At 61.3% G+C, this 16,227-nt stretch overlaps 3 protein-coding genes and 1 long non-coding RNA gene across 12 annotated transcripts; 3 read left to right on the forward strand and 1 right to left on the reverse strand.

The window, feature by feature from the left end:
- Positions 1–284: 284 nt before the first annotated feature.
- Positions 285–2,401, reverse strand: LOC137664541 (uncharacterized). The gene is made up of 2 exons (XR_011048349.1): positions 1,718–2,401; positions 285–801 (listed from the first exon to the last, which is right to left on the reverse strand). It is a non-coding gene; the product is annotated as an uncharacterized lncRNA (long non-coding RNA).
- A 601-nt stretch (positions 2,402–3,002) lies between these two features.
- Positions 3,003–4,714, forward strand: LOC137664539 (sulfotransferase 1 family member D1-like). Of its 2 annotated transcripts, none has more exons than XM_068402652.1 (7): positions 3,003–3,326; positions 3,401–3,526; positions 3,617–3,729; positions 3,825–3,951; positions 4,051–4,145; positions 4,228–4,408; positions 4,534–4,714. In XM_068402652.1, exons 1-7 carry the CDS (start codon positions 3,182–3,184, stop codon positions 4,644–4,646), a joined length of 900 nt encoding a protein of 299 aa, XP_068258753.1. In that variant the 5' UTR covers positions 3,003–3,181; the 3' UTR covers positions 4,647–4,714. The 2 variants fall into 2 exon arrangements, with proteins under 2 accessions (XP_068258753.1, XP_068258754.1); XM_068402653.1 differs by having other exon boundaries at positions 3,632–3,729.
- A 1,178-nt stretch (positions 4,715–5,892) lies between these two features.
- On the forward strand, positions 5,893–8,822 carry LOC137664540 (sulfotransferase 1B1-like). 6 transcript variants are annotated; one of them, XM_068402658.1, is made up of 8 exons: positions 5,893–6,049; positions 7,181–7,332; positions 7,516–7,644; positions 7,746–7,843; positions 7,951–8,077; positions 8,164–8,258; positions 8,334–8,514; positions 8,589–8,822. In XM_068402658.1, exons 2-8 carry the CDS (start codon positions 7,185–7,187, stop codon positions 8,699–8,701), a joined length of 891 nt encoding a protein of 296 aa, XP_068258759.1. In that variant the 5' UTR covers positions 5,893–6,049; positions 7,181–7,184; the 3' UTR covers positions 8,702–8,822. The 6 variants fall into 6 exon arrangements, with proteins under 6 accessions (XP_068258759.1, XP_068258755.1, XP_068258758.1 ...); XM_068402654.1 differs by having other exon boundaries at positions 7,184–7,332; XM_068402657.1 differs by having other exon boundaries at positions 5,893–6,027.
- Positions 8,823–8,919: 97 nt separating this feature from the next.
- Positions 8,920–12,955, forward strand: LOC137664537 (sulfotransferase 1B1-like). Of its 3 annotated transcripts, none has more exons than XM_068402649.1 (8): positions 8,920–9,347; positions 9,831–9,982; positions 10,209–10,337; positions 10,437–10,534; positions 10,713–10,839; positions 10,929–11,023; positions 11,099–11,279; positions 11,354–12,955. In XM_068402649.1, exons 1-8 carry the CDS (start codon positions 9,112–9,114, stop codon positions 11,464–11,466), a joined length of 1,131 nt encoding a protein of 376 aa, XP_068258750.1. In that variant the 5' UTR covers positions 8,920–9,111; the 3' UTR covers positions 11,467–12,955. The 3 variants fall into 3 exon arrangements, with proteins under 3 accessions (XP_068258750.1, XP_068258751.1, XP_068258752.1); XM_068402650.1 differs by having other exon boundaries at positions 9,834–9,982; XM_068402651.1 differs by lacking the exons at positions 10,713–10,839; positions 10,929–11,023.
- The last annotated feature ends 3,272 nt before the right edge of the window (positions 12,956–16,227 follow it).

Below are 16,227 nucleotides of genomic sequence, written 5' to 3' on the forward strand. Positions count from 1 at the left end.
AGCGAGGTGGGGACTGAGATGGGGGCACCTGCATGGAACCCTGCCAGAGGCTGGGGGTCCAGTTGCGTTGGTCCCCGAAGTCTGGGAGGCTGTCGTGCACCAGGCTGAGCTCAACATCTGAGATGATGGTCTCTGGGGAAAAAGGCACTTTTCACACTGTCTTCGTATGTCCAGCTCTGTTTGAGGTGTGTACAACAGCTGGAATAGTCATTAACTCATTAGTCCATATTTAGACAACGTACAGTTATGACGGTGATTGATTTACGACCCTGTCAAAAGCCAAGAACATTTGAACAAGCACAAGCTGTAATTAACTGGTGCAGAAATTAACTGGAGCTGGAGCCACAGGCCAGCTGGAGATGGAACAGAACTGGAGCTGCAAATAAGCTGGAGCCGAAATAAAGCTGGAGAAGATGAAACCCAGCTGGAGCCTAAAACATGCTGGAAACAAGAACAAGCTGGAGCCGTCCACGAGCTGGAGCCACAAACAAACTGGAGCCGTCCGTGAGCTGGAGCAGAAACAAAATGGGGGCAGAAACAAAACAAAAGAGAGACAGAAGCAACTGAACCTGAAGCCGCAACCGAGCTGGAGCCACGAAGTCCCCGCAGTGTCTCCGGGTGGGCAGAGCTGGGCGGGCACAGGCAGGGCTGTCCCCAGCCACGTTCAGGGCAGGCAGCAGTGTCGTCCTCAGCGCTGGCAGCCCAGCTTCTACCTGGGGGCTCCACACCCCATGGGGATCTCTCTGGCGCAGCTGGCTCCCGGGGTGGCTGGGGCTCCTCTGTCCATCCGTCTGTCCATCCCTGTGCAGGGAGAGACGTGGGACAATCAGAGCTCCCAGTGGCACATCATAGCCCGCAGAGCCCCCAACACCATTGCTCCTGCAAACCCTGCTGCCTCCTGGGCACGGGCGGCTCTTCCTGGCCCCTCGATGATGCTTTCGGCAGCAGCTCCCAGGTGCTCTGCACCCGCAATGGGAGGGGAAGGAAAAATGGGGATGGGACACCAGAAACGTCCCCTTTCTCCCTGGGAGAGCAGGCAAGCGCTAGGATCTGGCTGAAAACCCACCCACCCTGGGCAGCAGCAGCACAGACCAATGACCAGCAGCCCTGGGCTGGGGACAGGGCTGGCACCGCACCAGTGCCAGCAGGGTCTGGGCCAGACCCCGACAGCCCCAAGGGACACGCACCAGCACCCGCAGTGACCCACCGGCGCTGCCCTTCTGTTGCCAGGACCCCTCCATCCCCCCGAGGAAGCTCTCCCTGGCTCTGGCAGAGCCAGCACCAGGCTGGAAGGGTTTGTCCTGCTGGCAGCCGCTCCGGGAATGAGCTGGGGAGAAGAAACAAGCTGGCGCCTGCACCAGAAGGAGGGGCCAGCAGGAGGGGTCACCGGCCACCCCAGGAGACCCCCAGCCCTGCCAGGTTCCTTGTGCCCCAGGGCACACGTATCCCCAGCACGGCCAGGGGACACGACCCCTCTCCTCCGTCCGCTGGGAGCCGGGCCCAAGAGCCACTGGTGTGATCAAGCAGGGGCTGATCCCGTGCTGGAAATCGGGAGCTGCTGGGGACCCGTGGCCCCAAAGGCCGAGCTGCAGCTGCTGCCCCTCCGAGAGGGGACCCCGGAGGGTTGGTTCCAAAACCCACTGGGAAAGTCACCGGGCCCCAGCTGGGCACCTGTGGAGGATCATGCGCCGGGGGGAGAGGAAAACAAACCACTTGCCCATGGCTGCCCCGGCGCGTCTGCCCCAGTGGAGGCGTGGAGCAGGAACCGAGTGCAGGCAGCGCAGGGCGGGCAGGACAGCGACGGCAGCTCCCGGAGCCCAGCAGTCAGGAAACCCGGCGGGCAGCAGCCAGCGCGGCGCCTGCCCAGCATCACCCGTGGATCCTAACAAGAGCCCCCAGCCAAGAGCCAGGGGTCCGGCCCCGGAGGGGAAGGGGCAGCACCACGCTGCCTGTGGGGAGGGGCAGGGCCTGCACCGACACCCCGGCAGCTGCCTGCAGGCAGGGCACGGACCGGAGCTTCAGGCGGCGACTAACGGGCAGCGGCCGGTGTCCCCGCTGCCACATGGGAGCCAGCGAGCGGCGGGAGAAGGGAGGAAACGGCCCCGGTCTGCCCCATTCTTCCGCAGTTTCCCCCGGTTCCCTCGCCCGGCCCCGCCCCGGGACCCCGAGGCCACCTGGGGCGGCCGGGAGGCGGTGTCGCTCCCGGTTTCCGCCCGCCGGCTGCGACTCCCCCGCGCCGTGAGAGCCGCCCCGGAGGAGCCTCGGGGAGATGGGACACCCGGGCCCGGCGCGGCTGTGGGCGCCGGTGTCCGCTCGGCCCCGGGCACAGAGACGCGGCGGCACCGGCAGCAGCCATGGCGGGGAAGCAGCCCCTGCACAGTCCTCGGCCCGCCTGGAGGCGGGCCCCGAGGGCCCCAGGCCCGGCAGAGCCCCACACCCGGCAGAGCCCCCACTGGCCAGAGACCCGGGAACCGGAACCCCGCTCCCCGCCGGTCCCCGCGGCACTTCCCCCGCCGGTCCCGCGGCGACGGCGCCCCCTGGCGGCCGCGGCCGTTTAGTAGCATCTGGGCAGCCGCCTCCCTGCTCCCCACACACTGTGGCTCTCCCTGGCGGCCGCGAAGCAGCACCGCAGCCCCCCGACACCGGCACCGGTGACACCACCGTGGCGCACGGGCGCGGCCCCCCGGGCCCCTTCTGCCGCACCCCTCCTGCCCTCACCCCGCAGCGCCGTCGCCCGCGCGCCTGCCTATAATAAGGTCCCACCCGCCTGTCCCTTGCCGGTGACCAACTGAGATTGGGGTCAGGGGACCCCACGGGCTCCCGCCGCCCGCCTCGGTGCCTCCCCGGGGGATGCCCACCCCACAACCGCCCCACGCCTCGGCTGTTGGCCCTTTAAACGTGCTTCCCACCCTCCGCGCCACTTGGCCGAGCCGCCCTTCGTTAACCATTACTGCCTGGGGCGGGGCGGGAGGGCGGAGGTGCCCAGGCTCCCGGGGCCGCAGCGCCGCCGACCTGTGCCCCACCGGCACCGGCGACACCTCCGCCGCACGTCACCCGGGGTGGACTTCGCCTGAGGGGCGCTACCCCGGGCGCCGTCCCGCCACAGTCTCCCGCCGGCGCCGAGGCTGCGGCAGCTGCCGGCAGGGCGGACATCCAGCGCCGCGGGGACCCGCCGTCCGCCATGGGGGGGGAGGACGTGATCAGGCAGGAGCTGGGCAGCCTCCACGGCATCCCCCTCTACAAGTGCTTCGTCGAGGGCTGGCCACAGGTGGAGGCTTTCCAAGCCCGGCCAGATGACCTGCTCGTCGCCACTTACCCCAAATCGGGTGAGTGGCCCTGGGGAGGGGTGCAGGGGGGACCAGGGGATGCCAGCCCTTGCAATGCTGTCCCTGTGCTGCAGGCACGACGTGGCTGAGCGAGATCCTGGACATGATCTACCAAGATGGAGATGTGGAGAAATGCCAACGGGATGCCATCTTCAACCGGGTGCCCTTCCTGGAAATGAAGGCCCCCAGGATACCGAGTGGTGAGCCCCCCAGCCAGGCTGCCCCCTGGGTTGGGTGGGGAGAGGGCTGAGCCAGGGTGGGGGTGAGAGTGCTGGGGCCCACACTGCTAGGCCCCTGTCCCACAGGTGTCGAGCTGCTGGAGAAAACCCCGTCCCCACGGCTGGTGAAGACCCATCTCCCAGTCCAGCTCCTCCCAACTTCCTTTTGGGACAAGGACTGCAAGGTAATGACACAGGTGCCCCCTGTTTCTTTCCTCATCAGGGTGGCAGGGAGGGGACACTGCTCTGCACCCCCAACCACATCCTCGGCTGTCCCCAGGTCATCTACATGGCCCGCAACCCCAAGGATGTCGTTGTCTCCTACTACTACTTCTACCAGATGGCCAAGATTCACCCTGACCCTGGCACGCTGAGCGAGTTCCTGGAGACCTTCAAGACTGGCAAAGGTGGGGGCTGAGCCCCAGGGTGCCCACCCTAAAATGCGAGTGGGGAGGGCATCCCCCACTGCCCTGCTTTTCAGCTAACCCCTTGACTGCATCCTGCAGTGGCCTACGGGTCCTGGTACGAACATGTGCAGGGCTGGTGGGAGAAGAAGCAGGAGAAGCAGCTCCTCTACCTCTTCTATGAGGACATGAAGAAGGTGAGGGTGGGATGGAGGGGAGGGCACACCGGTTGCCCCCCCCAGCCTTTTTGGCAGCCTCCCTATATCAGCCTCCCCACAGGACCCAAGGCAGGAGGTGCAGAAGATCCTGCAGTTCCTGGGCAAGGAGTTGGCAGAGGAGACAGTGGCAAGGATACTCCACCACACCTCCTTCCAGGAGATGAGGAAGAACCCTGCTGCCAATTATGAGACCATGCCCACCGCTCTGATGGACCACAGCCTCTCCCCCTTCCTCCGGAAAGGTGGGCTTCGGCCAGCAGTGGAGGGCTTGGGAGGGGTGTCCCGGCCTGTATTGCAGCCCCCATGCATGGCTGCAGATATTTCGGGGGGGTGTCAAAATTTGCCCCACTCGCTTTCTCACCTCCAGGGGTCTCCGGGGACTGGAAGAACCACTTCACCGTGGCCCAGAACGAGCGCTTCGACCAGCACTACCAGGAGCACATGGCGGGCTCCGACCTCCGCTTCCAGATGGAGGTGTGAGGGGCTCATCCCCCTTCCCGGGGCAGCTCTGCTTCTCCCCACTCCCCCAGTGGTGAGGGTGAGTCTGGACAGAGCATCCTTATGCCAGTTTGCTTTTCCCCCTGGAATAAACTGGAATAACTGGAGGGCGAGCCATTGCCTGTGGAGAAAGGTGGCGGGGCTGAACCCCCTGAATCCCAGGCAGCGGCCGGGGGCACTGCCATGCTCAGCGGGCGGGAGGGTGGGTACGCACATGGTGGATTTTTAGCCCGTGGTGGCTGGGCATCACCAGGGGCGGGCATCCTCCCAAAAACCACTGCTGGCCCCTGACACCTTGGGCTGCCCCAGCCCCATCCTACCAAGGCGTCTAGAGGGAGCAAAGAGTGGAAAAATCCCAAAGCACGGTTGAACTGCGTGCACAGGAGCTTTTGTGCCTCTGGGTTGTGGGAAGTTTCTTGACAGAGTGGGCGGTGGCGTGGCTCGCCCCAGGCTCTCTGGCCCAGCTGGAGCTCCTCAGCCCGTGGTTTGCGGAGCAAAGGCGAAGGGAAACACCTCCCTGCCGGTGTATTGCTGTGCTCCGTGACATCGCTGTCCTTGCCAGATGGGGAACCCACCCTGCAACCTCCGACCCGGCTGTGCAGAGCCCGTGTTCAGGGATGGCTGGAGCAAACCAGTCCCCATCCCACTGGGGCAAGGGTTTGCTTTGGAGCCCCGAGTTCCCCAGTTACAGCCCATTTCCAGCCTGTTCTTGAGTTTCCAAGATGGCAGCTTTTTGGCAAAGCAGTCTCGTGGGGTTATTTCATCCCCAGACGTGCAACCCGGATCCCACTCCTGAAGAGCAGCAGCGCTAAGAGAGGAGCTCTCACATGGGAATAAATCCTTTCCACGCATTTATTTAAATGCCGATGGAGATCTCTGCACTTCCTCAGCCCCCGGCTTTGCCTGCAGGGTTTGCACATACAGCCAATTTCGCTGCCATACGGACAGACGGACGGGCAGGGAGGGCAGATCTCTGCCTGCAAACACCCGCACGCCTCACACAGTGTGTCCCACCTCACCGGGATCTCAGCCCTGGGGAAACCAGGGACGTTTTCTTGAGGTTGCCAACGGGCGAGCTGCTCCCCCTGCCCGGCGGCCACCTCTCCTGCCCTCCCCGCTCCCTCCCGGCTCGCGTTCGCCCGTGGGAGGCGGGTAAGGGGGAGCATTTCACCACCACCGGCGCCTTTAAGCCCTTTTCCCAGAAGCACCGTATCGGCTGCATTCCTGCTTTGCAACCCTCCAAACTTTGGACCCGTATTTGAGTGCCTTGGGCGGGGCGGGGGGGAATGACGACCAAAGCCTGACCCCCACATTCTGCTAGCGAGCCCCGCGCCAGTGCGAAGAGCTGCGGACGTCCACGGAGGTGACCCCTGGATCGGGACAGGGTGATGCTCCAACCCCCCGGGACGCGGGTTGGGGTTTCCTGCCTGCCTTTGCCTCTGCGGGCGGAGGGGGAAGCTGTGATTTCCCAACTCCCCCCCCCCCATCTGTGTGTTGACGTGGGGGGTGCTGAGCACGGCACAGCTCATCACAGGCGTCTGGGGACCGTCCCCAGAGGGGCTGCGTCCCCGTCCCCGCTCGCCCCTTCCCTGCACTCCTCCCTCCGCAGCGCCGGGACCAGGTGGCTCCGGGTCCCTTCCCTAATGGTGTCCCCGACCTCCCGCGGCCCCAGACACCTCCCCGCGCCCCCATCTTCCACGCGGGGAGGGGAAAACAACAAATCCCGCCCCCCCCCCCCCAGTCTGCGGGCAGGGTCTGCGGGCAGGGCTTTGCCTGCTCCCCGCCCCAGCGCCCGCGAAGAGGCAGGTAACGGGGGGCCCGGCCACGGTCCAGGGGCTCGGCCCGTTTCGGGGTGCCTCGGCCTCGCAAGCGGAGGGCCTGCGGGAGGGGGGCGCGGGGGGGGCTCGGTGTCCCCTCAAGGCCCGGGGAGACGGAGACGAGCCCCAAAGCCACTCCCCAAAAATCGCCGCGGGGGGGGGGGGTGGTGGTGTCGCAGCCGGCACCCCCGGCATGTCCGTCCAGGCGGCGGGTGGGCGGGTGTCCCCGGGAGCGCCCTGCGAGCCCCGCGCCGCCTCCCGCCGGCCCGCACGGACCCCCCACGCAGGGCTCCCCCGCGCCGCCGGGCACGGAGAGCCGGGGGGGGGGGGGCAAAGCCGGGGGCGGGGGCAGAGGCAGCCTGGGGGCAGAGGCAGCCTGGAACCACAGCCAGCAGAGCCCCTGCGAGCCTTCGCACCCCAGGAGCAGCGCTGCCAGCTCGGTACGGGCAGCTCCCCGCTGCCTGCGCTGACCCGAGCCCCCCAGGGCCGTCGGTGCCCCCCCATGCTCCCCGCAGCGCCCGCCGAACCCCAAAATCCTGCGGGAGTCAGGTGCCACCTCCCAGGATGCCAGCAAGCAGGGGACAGGCTCCTTCCTCTGGCCAGCATGGCTGGGCTCTGCAGGGATTTTGGGGACCCCGGGGGATGAGGTGTCCCTGTGATGCTCCCCGCTGCCAGCCAGCCCCCCTGTCGTGTCCCCAGCAGGATGGCCGATCCAGACACCTACCTGCGGCAGCCCTGGCGCACGGTGCACGGCATCCCCATGGTCAGCGCCTTCGCCCACAACTGGGAGCGGATTGACACCTTCCAGAGCCGCCCCGAGGACATCGTGGTGGTCACCTTCCCCAAATCCGGTGAGCATCCCCAGGCACTGGATAGGGGCCGCACTCGGGAAGGGAGGCACCAGCCTGCAGCGCCCCAGGGTGGGACTTGGGGGGATGCCGAAATGCAGTGCTGGTGGACGGTGCCACTCTGGTGCCTGAGATGGGGCTCCGGTGGGAATGGCACCAGCCAGACACCCGACTTCTCCTCACCAGGCACCACCTGGGTCAGCGAGATCGTGGACATGATTCTGAAAGGCGGTGACCCTGAAAAATGCAAGCGGGATGCCATTGTCAACCGGGTACCCATGATGGAGTTTGCTGCCCCCGGGAAGATGCCGGCAGGTAGCAGGGTGGCAGGGGGTGGTGGGGAGCCGTGGGGTGCCAGATGGCAGGGGGCACTCTGCCAGGAGTGGGAGCGCTCCTGGAGGAAATCTCCTTTGCAGGCACGGAACAGCTGGAGGCCATGGCATCCCCTCGCATCATCAAGACCCACATCCCAGCTCACATCTTGCCCAAATCCTTCTGGGAAAATCGCTGCAAGGTAACAGGCTGGCGGGGACACACCTGGAGGGACTGAGCAGAGATAAGGGGAGGGACCTGCCCTGCCGGGATCTTGCAAGTCCCCTTGTGTCACCAAGCTCTCCACAGATGATCTATGTGGGGCGCAACGCCAAGGATGTGGCTGTCTCCTTCTACCACTTCGACCTAATGAACAAGCTGCACCCTCACCCCGGGACATGGGCCCAGTACCTGGAGGAGTTCATGGCTGGCAGAGGTGGGACAGGGCACCTGTGGGTGCATGTGGGGACCCTGTGGGGTGCTGTCATCCACTGACACCCCCTGGCCGCTGTCTCCACGTAGTGGCATACGGCTCCTGGTATGACCATGTCAAGGGCTACTGGGAGCGGAGGAAGGACCACCCCATCCTCTACCTCTTCTATGAGGACTTAAAGGAGGTGAAGGACCGGGTTGGATGGTGGTGTGGGATCTGGGGGTGGCAGAAGCGGTGAGCATTGGCCTGTGTCCCACAGGACCTCCGCCGAGAGATTGCCAAGGTGGCCCAGTTCCTGGGGCAAGAGCTGCCAGAGGCAGTGCTGGACGCCATCACCCGACGCACGTCCTTTGAGGCCATGCGGGACAACCCCACCACCAACTACAGCATGGTGCCCTCCCACCTCATGGACCAGGGCGTCTCCCCCTTCATGCGCAAAGGTGAGTGGCCCCGGGGAGCTCCTGGCGCATTGTCCCCCTCGACCTCTGCTGAGCCCCGTCTCGCCTGGCCCCAGGCACCACCGGAGACTGGAAGAACCACTTCACTGTGGCCCAGAGCGAGCGCTTCGACCAGGACTACGCGCAGAAGATGTTGGGCACCGACCTGCGTTTCCGCACCCAGATCTGAGGAGGCACCGCCAGACGCCCCCCAAATCCGACCCATGCCAATGGCACCACTGGCATGCCAGGGGCTCCTTCCCCTCTCCTGGGACTGCTGGAGAGAAATAAAACATCCTCCCTGACCTCCCCATGGGATGCTCACTGCCCTGTGCTGACCCCAACCCAGCCATGCCCCTCGGGGCTGCTGACCTCTCCTCGAGTAGGGACAAGCTGATGCCACCCCACATCCCCCGGGCCCCCGTGGTGTGAGGATTGCCACCGGCAGCTCGTGGAATCGCAGAGGATTTCTGCAAAACAGTCCTGTGTGCGGGGAAGGTGCCGGCTGGGCCTGGGCAGCGAGAGGTGGCCTCCCCATCCCCACGCGGGGGGACACGGGCTGGGACCTGTGGGTGGGGAGCGGGGTCAGTGGGGCTGCAGATGTCTGTCACGGCCCCGCCAGGAGGTCAATGTCCGCCAGCTTCTCCCCGGGCTCGCTCCTCCCTCCCGGCAGCCACAGCGCCGGCAAACATCGCTGCCGTCGCCCGCCCAGCCTCTTCCCTTCTCCTCCCCATAAAATCCGCTGCGGGGCCCTGCGTCACCCCATCCGCTGCTGTCACCCTCGCGGCGTCACCCTCCTGGTGTCACTCTCCGGGTGCGGAGCAGCACGGCATTAGGTGAGCCGGGTGCCTTGGGGTGCCCTGTGGGTGCCCTGCCCACACTCAGCCATTCGGGGCTGCGTGCTGTGGGGTCCAGGGTTGTGGGTTTGGGGTACTTTGGGGTGCAGCCAGCACCCCTAAACTTCCCCTTGGGCTGGGGTCTGCTGTGATAACCCCAGGGACCTGGTTCCCTGCTCCCCTGGGGTGCTGAGGCAGGAGGAGAGGTGCCTGGCCAGGGTGACGTTGGCACCCCACGGGCACCTCCAACCCTTTCTGGGGCACGGGGTGGGCTCCCGCCCCCACAGATGGGACCCCTGTCCCCAGTAGCAGGCGCAGTGGCAGGGCCGCAGTGACCTCCGGTCCCTGCACTGGCAGCGTTACTGCCACTCCCCGGGTAGGCGCGGCGGCAGGTGCCTGCACTGCCCTGGCCAGTGGCCACCATGGGAGGGTGAAGGAGGCCCCCCCTCACCAGCTAGCCCCCCGACGCGTCCCCCTCCCCAGCAGGATGGCCGATCCAGACACCTACCTGCGGCAGCCCTGGCGCACGGTGCACGGCATCCCCATGGTCAGCGCCTTTGCCCACAACTGGGAGCGGATTGACACCTTCCAGAGCCGCCCTGAGGACATTGTGGTGGTCACCTTCCCCAAATCTGGTGAGCGTCCCTGAGCCCACCAGACATGGTGGTGCCGGGTGGGCAAGCGTGTTGTAAGGCTGGGACCCGCCACCTGGGGGGATGCAGCACACTTGGGGCTGTCGGGACAGAGCCGTGTGGGATTTTCCTTTGCGCCCATGGCACCCGGTCGAGATCCAGAGGATTGTCAGTGCTGATCCCCCCAACGCTGCCCTGGTCACCCCCCCTGGTTTGTTGCTTTTCCCAGGCACCACCTGGGTCAGCGAGATTGTGGACATGATCCTGCAAGGCGGCGACCCCGAGAAGTGCAAGCGGGACTGTATTGCCACAAGGGTGCCCATGCTGGAGTTCTCTGCCCCCGGGGAGATGAGGGCAGGTAGGAGGCTGTGGGGGCTTGGCCGCAGGCACCCCATTGGGGGCTGAGCCCAGGGGGTCTGCCAAAGGCCCACTGGGGATGTGCTTTGGGGTCCCCCAGGGACGGACCTGCTGGCCACCATGCCCTCGCCCCGCGTGGTGAAGACCCACCTGCCTGCACATATCCTGCCCAAATCCTTCTGGGAAAACCGCTGCAAGGTAACCCCCAACCCTGGTCTCTGCCCCAGGGGGCATTGCAGCCTCCTTATTCCCCTGGGGCAGGACCCCGTGCTGCTCCCTCCATCATCCTAAGTGCTGTCGGAAGCCCAAGGGGCTGGAGCATCCTTCCTGTTGGGGGTCCTGGAGCTGTCCCTAGTACCCCACGGCCCCTCTGCAGATGATCTATGTGGGGCGCAATGCCAAGGATGTGGCTGTCTCCTTCTACCACTTTGACCTAATGAACAAGTTCCAGCCGCACCCCGGGACGTGGGCCCAGTACCTGGAGGAGTTCATGGCTGGCAGAGGTGGGACAGGGCACCCCTGGGGGAGGGGTCACACCATATCCCTCCTCCAGTCCCACCACTGACACCCCCTGGCTGCTGCCTCCACGTAGTGGCATACGGCTCCTGGTACGACCATGTCAAGGACTACTGGGAGCGGAGGAAGGATCACCCCATCCTCTACCTCTTCTATGAGGACTTAAAGGAGGTGAAGGACTGGGTTGGATGGTGGTGTGGGATCTGGGGGTGGCAGAAGCGGTGAGCATTGGCCTGTGTCCCACAGGACCTCCGCCGAGAGATTGCCAAGGTGGCCCAGTTCCTGGGGCAAGAGCTGCCAGAGGCAGTGCTGGACGCCATCACCCGACGCACGTCCTTTGAGGCCATGCGGGACAACCCCACCACCAACTACAGCATGGTGCCCTCCCACCTCATGGACCAGGGCGTCTCCCCCTTCATGCGCAAAGGTGAGTGGCCCCGGGGAGCTCCTGGCGCATTGTCCCCCTCGACCTCTGCTGAGCCCCGTCTCGCCTGGCCCCAGGCACCACCGGAGACTGGAAGAACCACTTCACTGTGGCCCAGAGCGAGCGCTTCGACCAGGACTACGCGCAGAAGATGTTGGGCACCGACCTGCGTTTCCGCACCCAGATCTGAGACAGCGCCATCGTATGTTCCCCCAGCCCACCCCCACCAATCCCACTCGCTGGCAGCAGCTCCAGCACTACCCCACCCTGCCTGTGTCTCACCGGCATCCCCACACCAGAGGCACCTTTGCAAAAATAACGTTTTATTTCTGCATCTTCCTCCCAAATTTGAACCCATGTGAAAGCTGCTGCATTGCTACAAAGCACTGCAGAGCCTCATCCCACCTCACATTGCTCCAGTCCCACGTTGCCCACCCGGTACATGTGTAGGATACACCTCTGCGGCTTTTTTTTGAGGAATATAAAAGCCAGTATGTGGTATAGAGGTGTTTCCTGCATGCCATGAATAAAAGTTGTTAGCAGCTTCCACATGCACATCTCTACCATGGCCAGGGCTCACATACGGTCTCACACCCACCGCCTCCTACCTCCGAAACCCCCCTGCTGATGTCACACTTTAGGGAGTACAGGGCACGGTGATGGCCATGCCCCCCCCTCACTGCTGGGGCCATGTGGAAGAGATGAGGTGAGCGGGATGGGGACAAAACCAGTCACAGAGTGGCCAGGAGATGGAAGCAACCTGGGGAGCTTGGGACCAATCCTTCCACCCAGGAGCAACGAAGCTGGAGGCAAAAGGAGGATTTTGCCGGTCACTTTTGTGCTGTTCCACTCCCAGGGACCTGGAAGCTGTTACGCTGTGCCAGTCTCCCCGCAACCATATTGCCCATCAGGCATGGTGGGTCCCCAGCGGGTCAGAGGAAAGGGTCCCCTCGGCTCCTCCCCCTCCCACTGCGGCCAGAAAAAACACGGCTAAAGGGCATGCTTCAGCACTGTGGCACATGATGCAGCTGGGGGGCTGGAACAGCATTGCTAAAAGCCCGTGCTTTAAAATAGCTGGGTTTATGTCGCAATTATTTAAGAAGAGGAAACTGTGAGTCGGATGGTTGTTGGGTCCTGGTTCCTCAGACACTGTCTTCTCCTGCCTGATGTGTTCATCATCCTCTCTTCTGTTTGGCACATGTCCAAGACACTTGCTTGCAACCTGGAGGAAATATTCGTTGCTTGTAGGCACAGAGCGTCTCTGAAGATGCCATTTATTTCTCAGGAGTGGGTGAAATAGGCCAAGAGGTAAAAAAAAATGACTGGGGACCTGGGGGACAGGCAAGGTGACAGGGATGCAGCCAGGCACAACCCAGTGCTGAAACAGGGCTATCGGATGTGAAACAGCTCCGCTGTGATCCAGGGATGAGACTGACAGTCAGGTGGGACTTGTCCGGGAATACAGGCAGCAAAACAGTTAAATCCCATTGTTCAGCAAAATCCTTGAAGTTTGGCCGTTATATACCTCAAACCCAACAAAAGTGGGGGTGGTGGGCATTGCAGCAGAGATGGGGCTTACCTACCTGGATGTGTGGGGAGAAAAAGAGAAGATACAGAACTGTGATCTCTCCTTGGAAGAAATGTTATTTTAAGTCATAATAAAATAATTGCAGATGGTTTCTGGTTCTCTCTCAGATGCTGGGAGCTTCTCTGTGTTGTATGATGCAGTTCCTGTATTGCTTGGTTGTACTGATTTGTTATAGACTGACGCAGCAGGCTCTGAACCTCGCTGTCCCCTCTTACCTTGCAGTCTCCGTACAAAAAAAACCTGTTTGATGCCAGAAGAGGAGACGGTAAAAATAATCCAGGTAATCTCAGACAGGAGCAGAGATACCTGAACTGGCGCGTGGTGGCTTCAGCCACTTCTGTCGTACAGAGAAGTCGCCATGTAGGAAAGCAGTTCCTGAGCCAGATGTGGTTCACTGTGTCTGGTCACTCTGTAGTTTTGTCTTCTACAAATCTGCCGTTGAAACCCTCACTCTTGTGACATCCACCACATCCCATAGCACGTTGTACCTCCCCTGGGGATTCGCTTTTCCCCCACAAGTTGCTTTCTTGGTGTTTTTTTTTCTTGTGCTCCCTTACTTCATGCACTGAGATACTCCCAGCAATTCATCCACATTGATATTCCCATCCTTCGGGACTCTATAGGCTTTCCTCATAATACAGCCTCCCCCAGCTGTGTATTTTCAGGCTGAAGGCATCATAGTCTGTTCAGGCGCTAGACTCTTTCTGCTAGCTTATCTCTCAGCCCCTCGACATCATGACGTCTTGCTACAGGAATTTCCTTTCATTCTTACTCCCACTGCTCCAACTCGGCACCACCAACATGTATTTTGTCCCCGCTGTTCTTGCCAAAGACTGCTCCTCTGCTGATGTCAACAACTTGTTCCTCTGTAATTTCTCCAGGCATTTTTTTCCCTCCCTAAATCTCTCCCACACCTGTTTGTGGCTGCTTGGATATAAAGCCAGGCCTTCCTGTCACCCCTGCTCTGCTCCTTAGATGTTTCCATCTGTGTGGAAGCACACAGATTTGTTTTTTGTTTCCCCAAAGCATCTCTGGTCTGCTAACTCTCTAATGACACCTCTTTCCTCTTCGTAATTCAGATAGCATCTCCTGTGAAATGTATAGGGGCATCAAACATGCTTCAAGAAGTGCTTTTGTTCACTACCCTCAATAAGAACCAGTTTTTTCGTATTTATATCTTGTGTCCCTAGGCTCAAAGTGAAAGCCTAACAGCACCTGCTCTCGCTGCTGTAGATATGGTGCTTGTTAGCAGCTGAAGAGTTGCACCATAACCAGCTAGGGGAGGCTAAAATGCTGTGCCTCAGACATGGTGTGTAGACCCAAACTGCTAAGATCCTGGGAAAGAAACAAGTATTTGGTTATGAGGCCAGAGGAGGGATTGCAGAAGTAACTTTGCCCTTAAAAGCACCATCTAGCAAACTGGGGCAGGATGAGTGCAGCTCCCTCGTAAACACCCTTGTAAAACCAGGACTTTGAATCCTTTGATATGAACCCAGCACCTCTCTTCCCGCTGCTTGTCCATGCCGAGGTGTACACATGGCAGGTGAAAGCCACAGTGGGAATGGAGGAGCCTTCCTCCTCACGGCCGCGCGCAGAAGCCCAGGAGTGGAGCCATGGACCACAGAATGGGTTTCCTGCTGGCTTAGAGGCAGGAGCTCAGGGAAAGTCCTTGATGCTCACAGTAAGAGTGGTCAAGGGTGCTCCCACATCGCTTGCAGAGGTCCAGACATCCAAACTGACATCTAAAGCAGACAATGTTCCTCCCTCTAACTCCTCCAGCCTTGAAACACCCCAGGCACAGGATACAGCAGCCCCAGGTGAAATCCCACCCATGCCTCCAGTGCAAACAGAGGAGAAAATACAAATCTATCTTGGTGAAATACCCCAGGGATGAAATGGCACTGCTCACAGTTACGAGGTGAAGCCCAAGTTCAAACCTCCAGACCCTATTTCCTGGGAGCAGAGGGGGTGACTCTATTTGCCTCCCAAACAGACATGGAAAAACACTCCTCCACACTCCTTAGCAGCAGATGAGGTGCTCCCTTCTGCATCCCGGACTGAGCTGCGATGGATCAGCTCCAAACCTGCAATATCAGAGGAAAAGCAGTCTCTGCCTTCCCTGCATGCTGCAACACAAGAGGAGTCGTGGTCACAGGCAGTGCTGGCAAGGAGCCTGTCTCCAAGGACACGTGCCAAGGCCAAGGTGCAGCCTTCCCACGTGGCTATACCTCTGGGGAATAAGTGGGTACCAAGGCTTGGGTACCAAGGCCCAAGTACAGACCTTGTGCTAGCAGCTTCCAGTGTCAAACGCAAAACTTTGCTCCTACAAGACACAGATGTGGCTTAGGACCTTGAGCAGGCTGCATCCAAGTAAGAAAAAGTTATTTCTCATAAATTTCCCCTGGCCAGAGATGATCTTTGCTCTGCTTCCAAATTTCTTTTTTAGACCGTAAAGCCAGCAAGAAGCTACAGTACAGCAGCAGGATTATGTACAATTGGGGGATGCAGTCAAAATTTAGCAGGGATTTTGATTTAGTTTTCATTCCCCTGCAGAGCTATGAACACACAAAAGCATTATAGCATCTGAATATATCACTACATGGCCCAATGCAAGGCCTGCTGGCCGACTGTTCAGAGGGACCCCTGATTCACAGGGTCACAGAATCAATCAGGTTGGAAGAGACCTCTGGGATTATCGAGTCCAACCATTGCCCTGACACCACCATGTCAACTAGACCATGGCACTAAGTGCCATGTCCAGTCTTTTCTTAAACACATCTAGAGATGGTGACTCCACCACCTCCCTGGGCAGCCCGTTGCAATGTCTAATGACCCTTTCTGAGAAGAAATGCTTCCTAATGTCTGACCTGAACCTCCCCTGGCAAAGCTTGAGGCTCTGTCCTCTTGTCCTGTCTCTAGTTGCCTGGGAGAAGAGGCCGACTCCCACTCCGCTACAACCTCCCTTCAGGTAGCTGTAGACTGCAATAAGATCACCTCTGAGCCTCCTCTTCTCCAGGCTAAACAACCCCAGCTCCCTCAGCCGTTCCTCATAGGTCATACCCTCCAGACCCTTCACCAGCTTGGTCGCCCTCTTCTGGACTCGCTCCAACACCTCAACATCTCTCTTGAAGTGCGGGGCCCAGAACTGGACACAGTATTCAAGGTGCGGCCTCACCAGTGCCGAGTACAGAGGGACGATCACTTCCCTAGACCGGCTGGCTACACTATTCCTAATAGAGGCCAGGATGCCATTGGCCTTCTTGGCCACCTGGGCACACTGCTGGCTCATGTTTAGCCGGCTGTCCATCAGCACCCCCAGGTCTCTTTCCACGGGGCCGCTTTCTAACCACTCTTCCCCCAGCC

Source organism: Nyctibius grandis, chromosome 6 (genome assembly GCF_013368605.1).
Source record: "Nyctibius grandis isolate bNycGra1 chromosome 6, bNycGra1.pri, whole genome shotgun sequence".
Taxonomy (NCBI): domain Eukaryota; kingdom Metazoa; phylum Chordata; class Aves; order Nyctibiiformes; family Nyctibiidae; genus Nyctibius; species Nyctibius grandis.

Bases quoted from the DNA above. Each gene is read 5' to 3' on its own strand.
- LOC137664539 (XM_068402652.1), top strand. From the start codon at position 3,182: ATGGGGGGGGAGGACGTGATCAGGCAGGAGCTGGGCAGCCTCCACGGC. The intron at 3,527-3,616 runs GTGAGCCCCCCA...CCACACTGCTAG, and splicing joins GGCCCCCAGGATACCGAGTG to GCCCCTGTCCCACAGGTGTC. The intron at 4,146-4,227 runs GTGAGGGTGGGA...GCCTCCCCACAG, and splicing joins TCTATGAGGACATGAAGAAG to GACCCAAGGCAGGAGGTGCA.
- LOC137664540 (XM_068402658.1), top strand. From the start codon at position 7,185: ATGGCCGATCCAGACACCTACCTGCGGCAGCCCTGGCGCACGGTGCAC. The intron at 7,333-7,515 runs GTGAGCATCCCC...TCTCCTCACCAG, and splicing joins GGTCACCTTCCCCAAATCCG to GCACCACCTGGGTCAGCGAG. The intron at 8,515-8,588 runs GTGAGTGGCCCC...GCCTGGCCCCAG, and splicing joins CTCCCCCTTCATGCGCAAAG to GCACCACCGGAGACTGGAAG.
- LOC137664537 (XM_068402649.1), top strand. From the start codon at position 9,112: ATGTCTGTCACGGCCCCGCCAGGAGGTCAATGTCCGCCAGCTTCTCCC. The intron at 9,983-10,208 runs GTGAGCGTCCCT...TGCTTTTCCCAG, and splicing joins GGTCACCTTCCCCAAATCTG to GCACCACCTGGGTCAGCGAG. The intron at 11,280-11,353 runs GTGAGTGGCCCC...GCCTGGCCCCAG, and splicing joins CTCCCCCTTCATGCGCAAAG to GCACCACCGGAGACTGGAAG.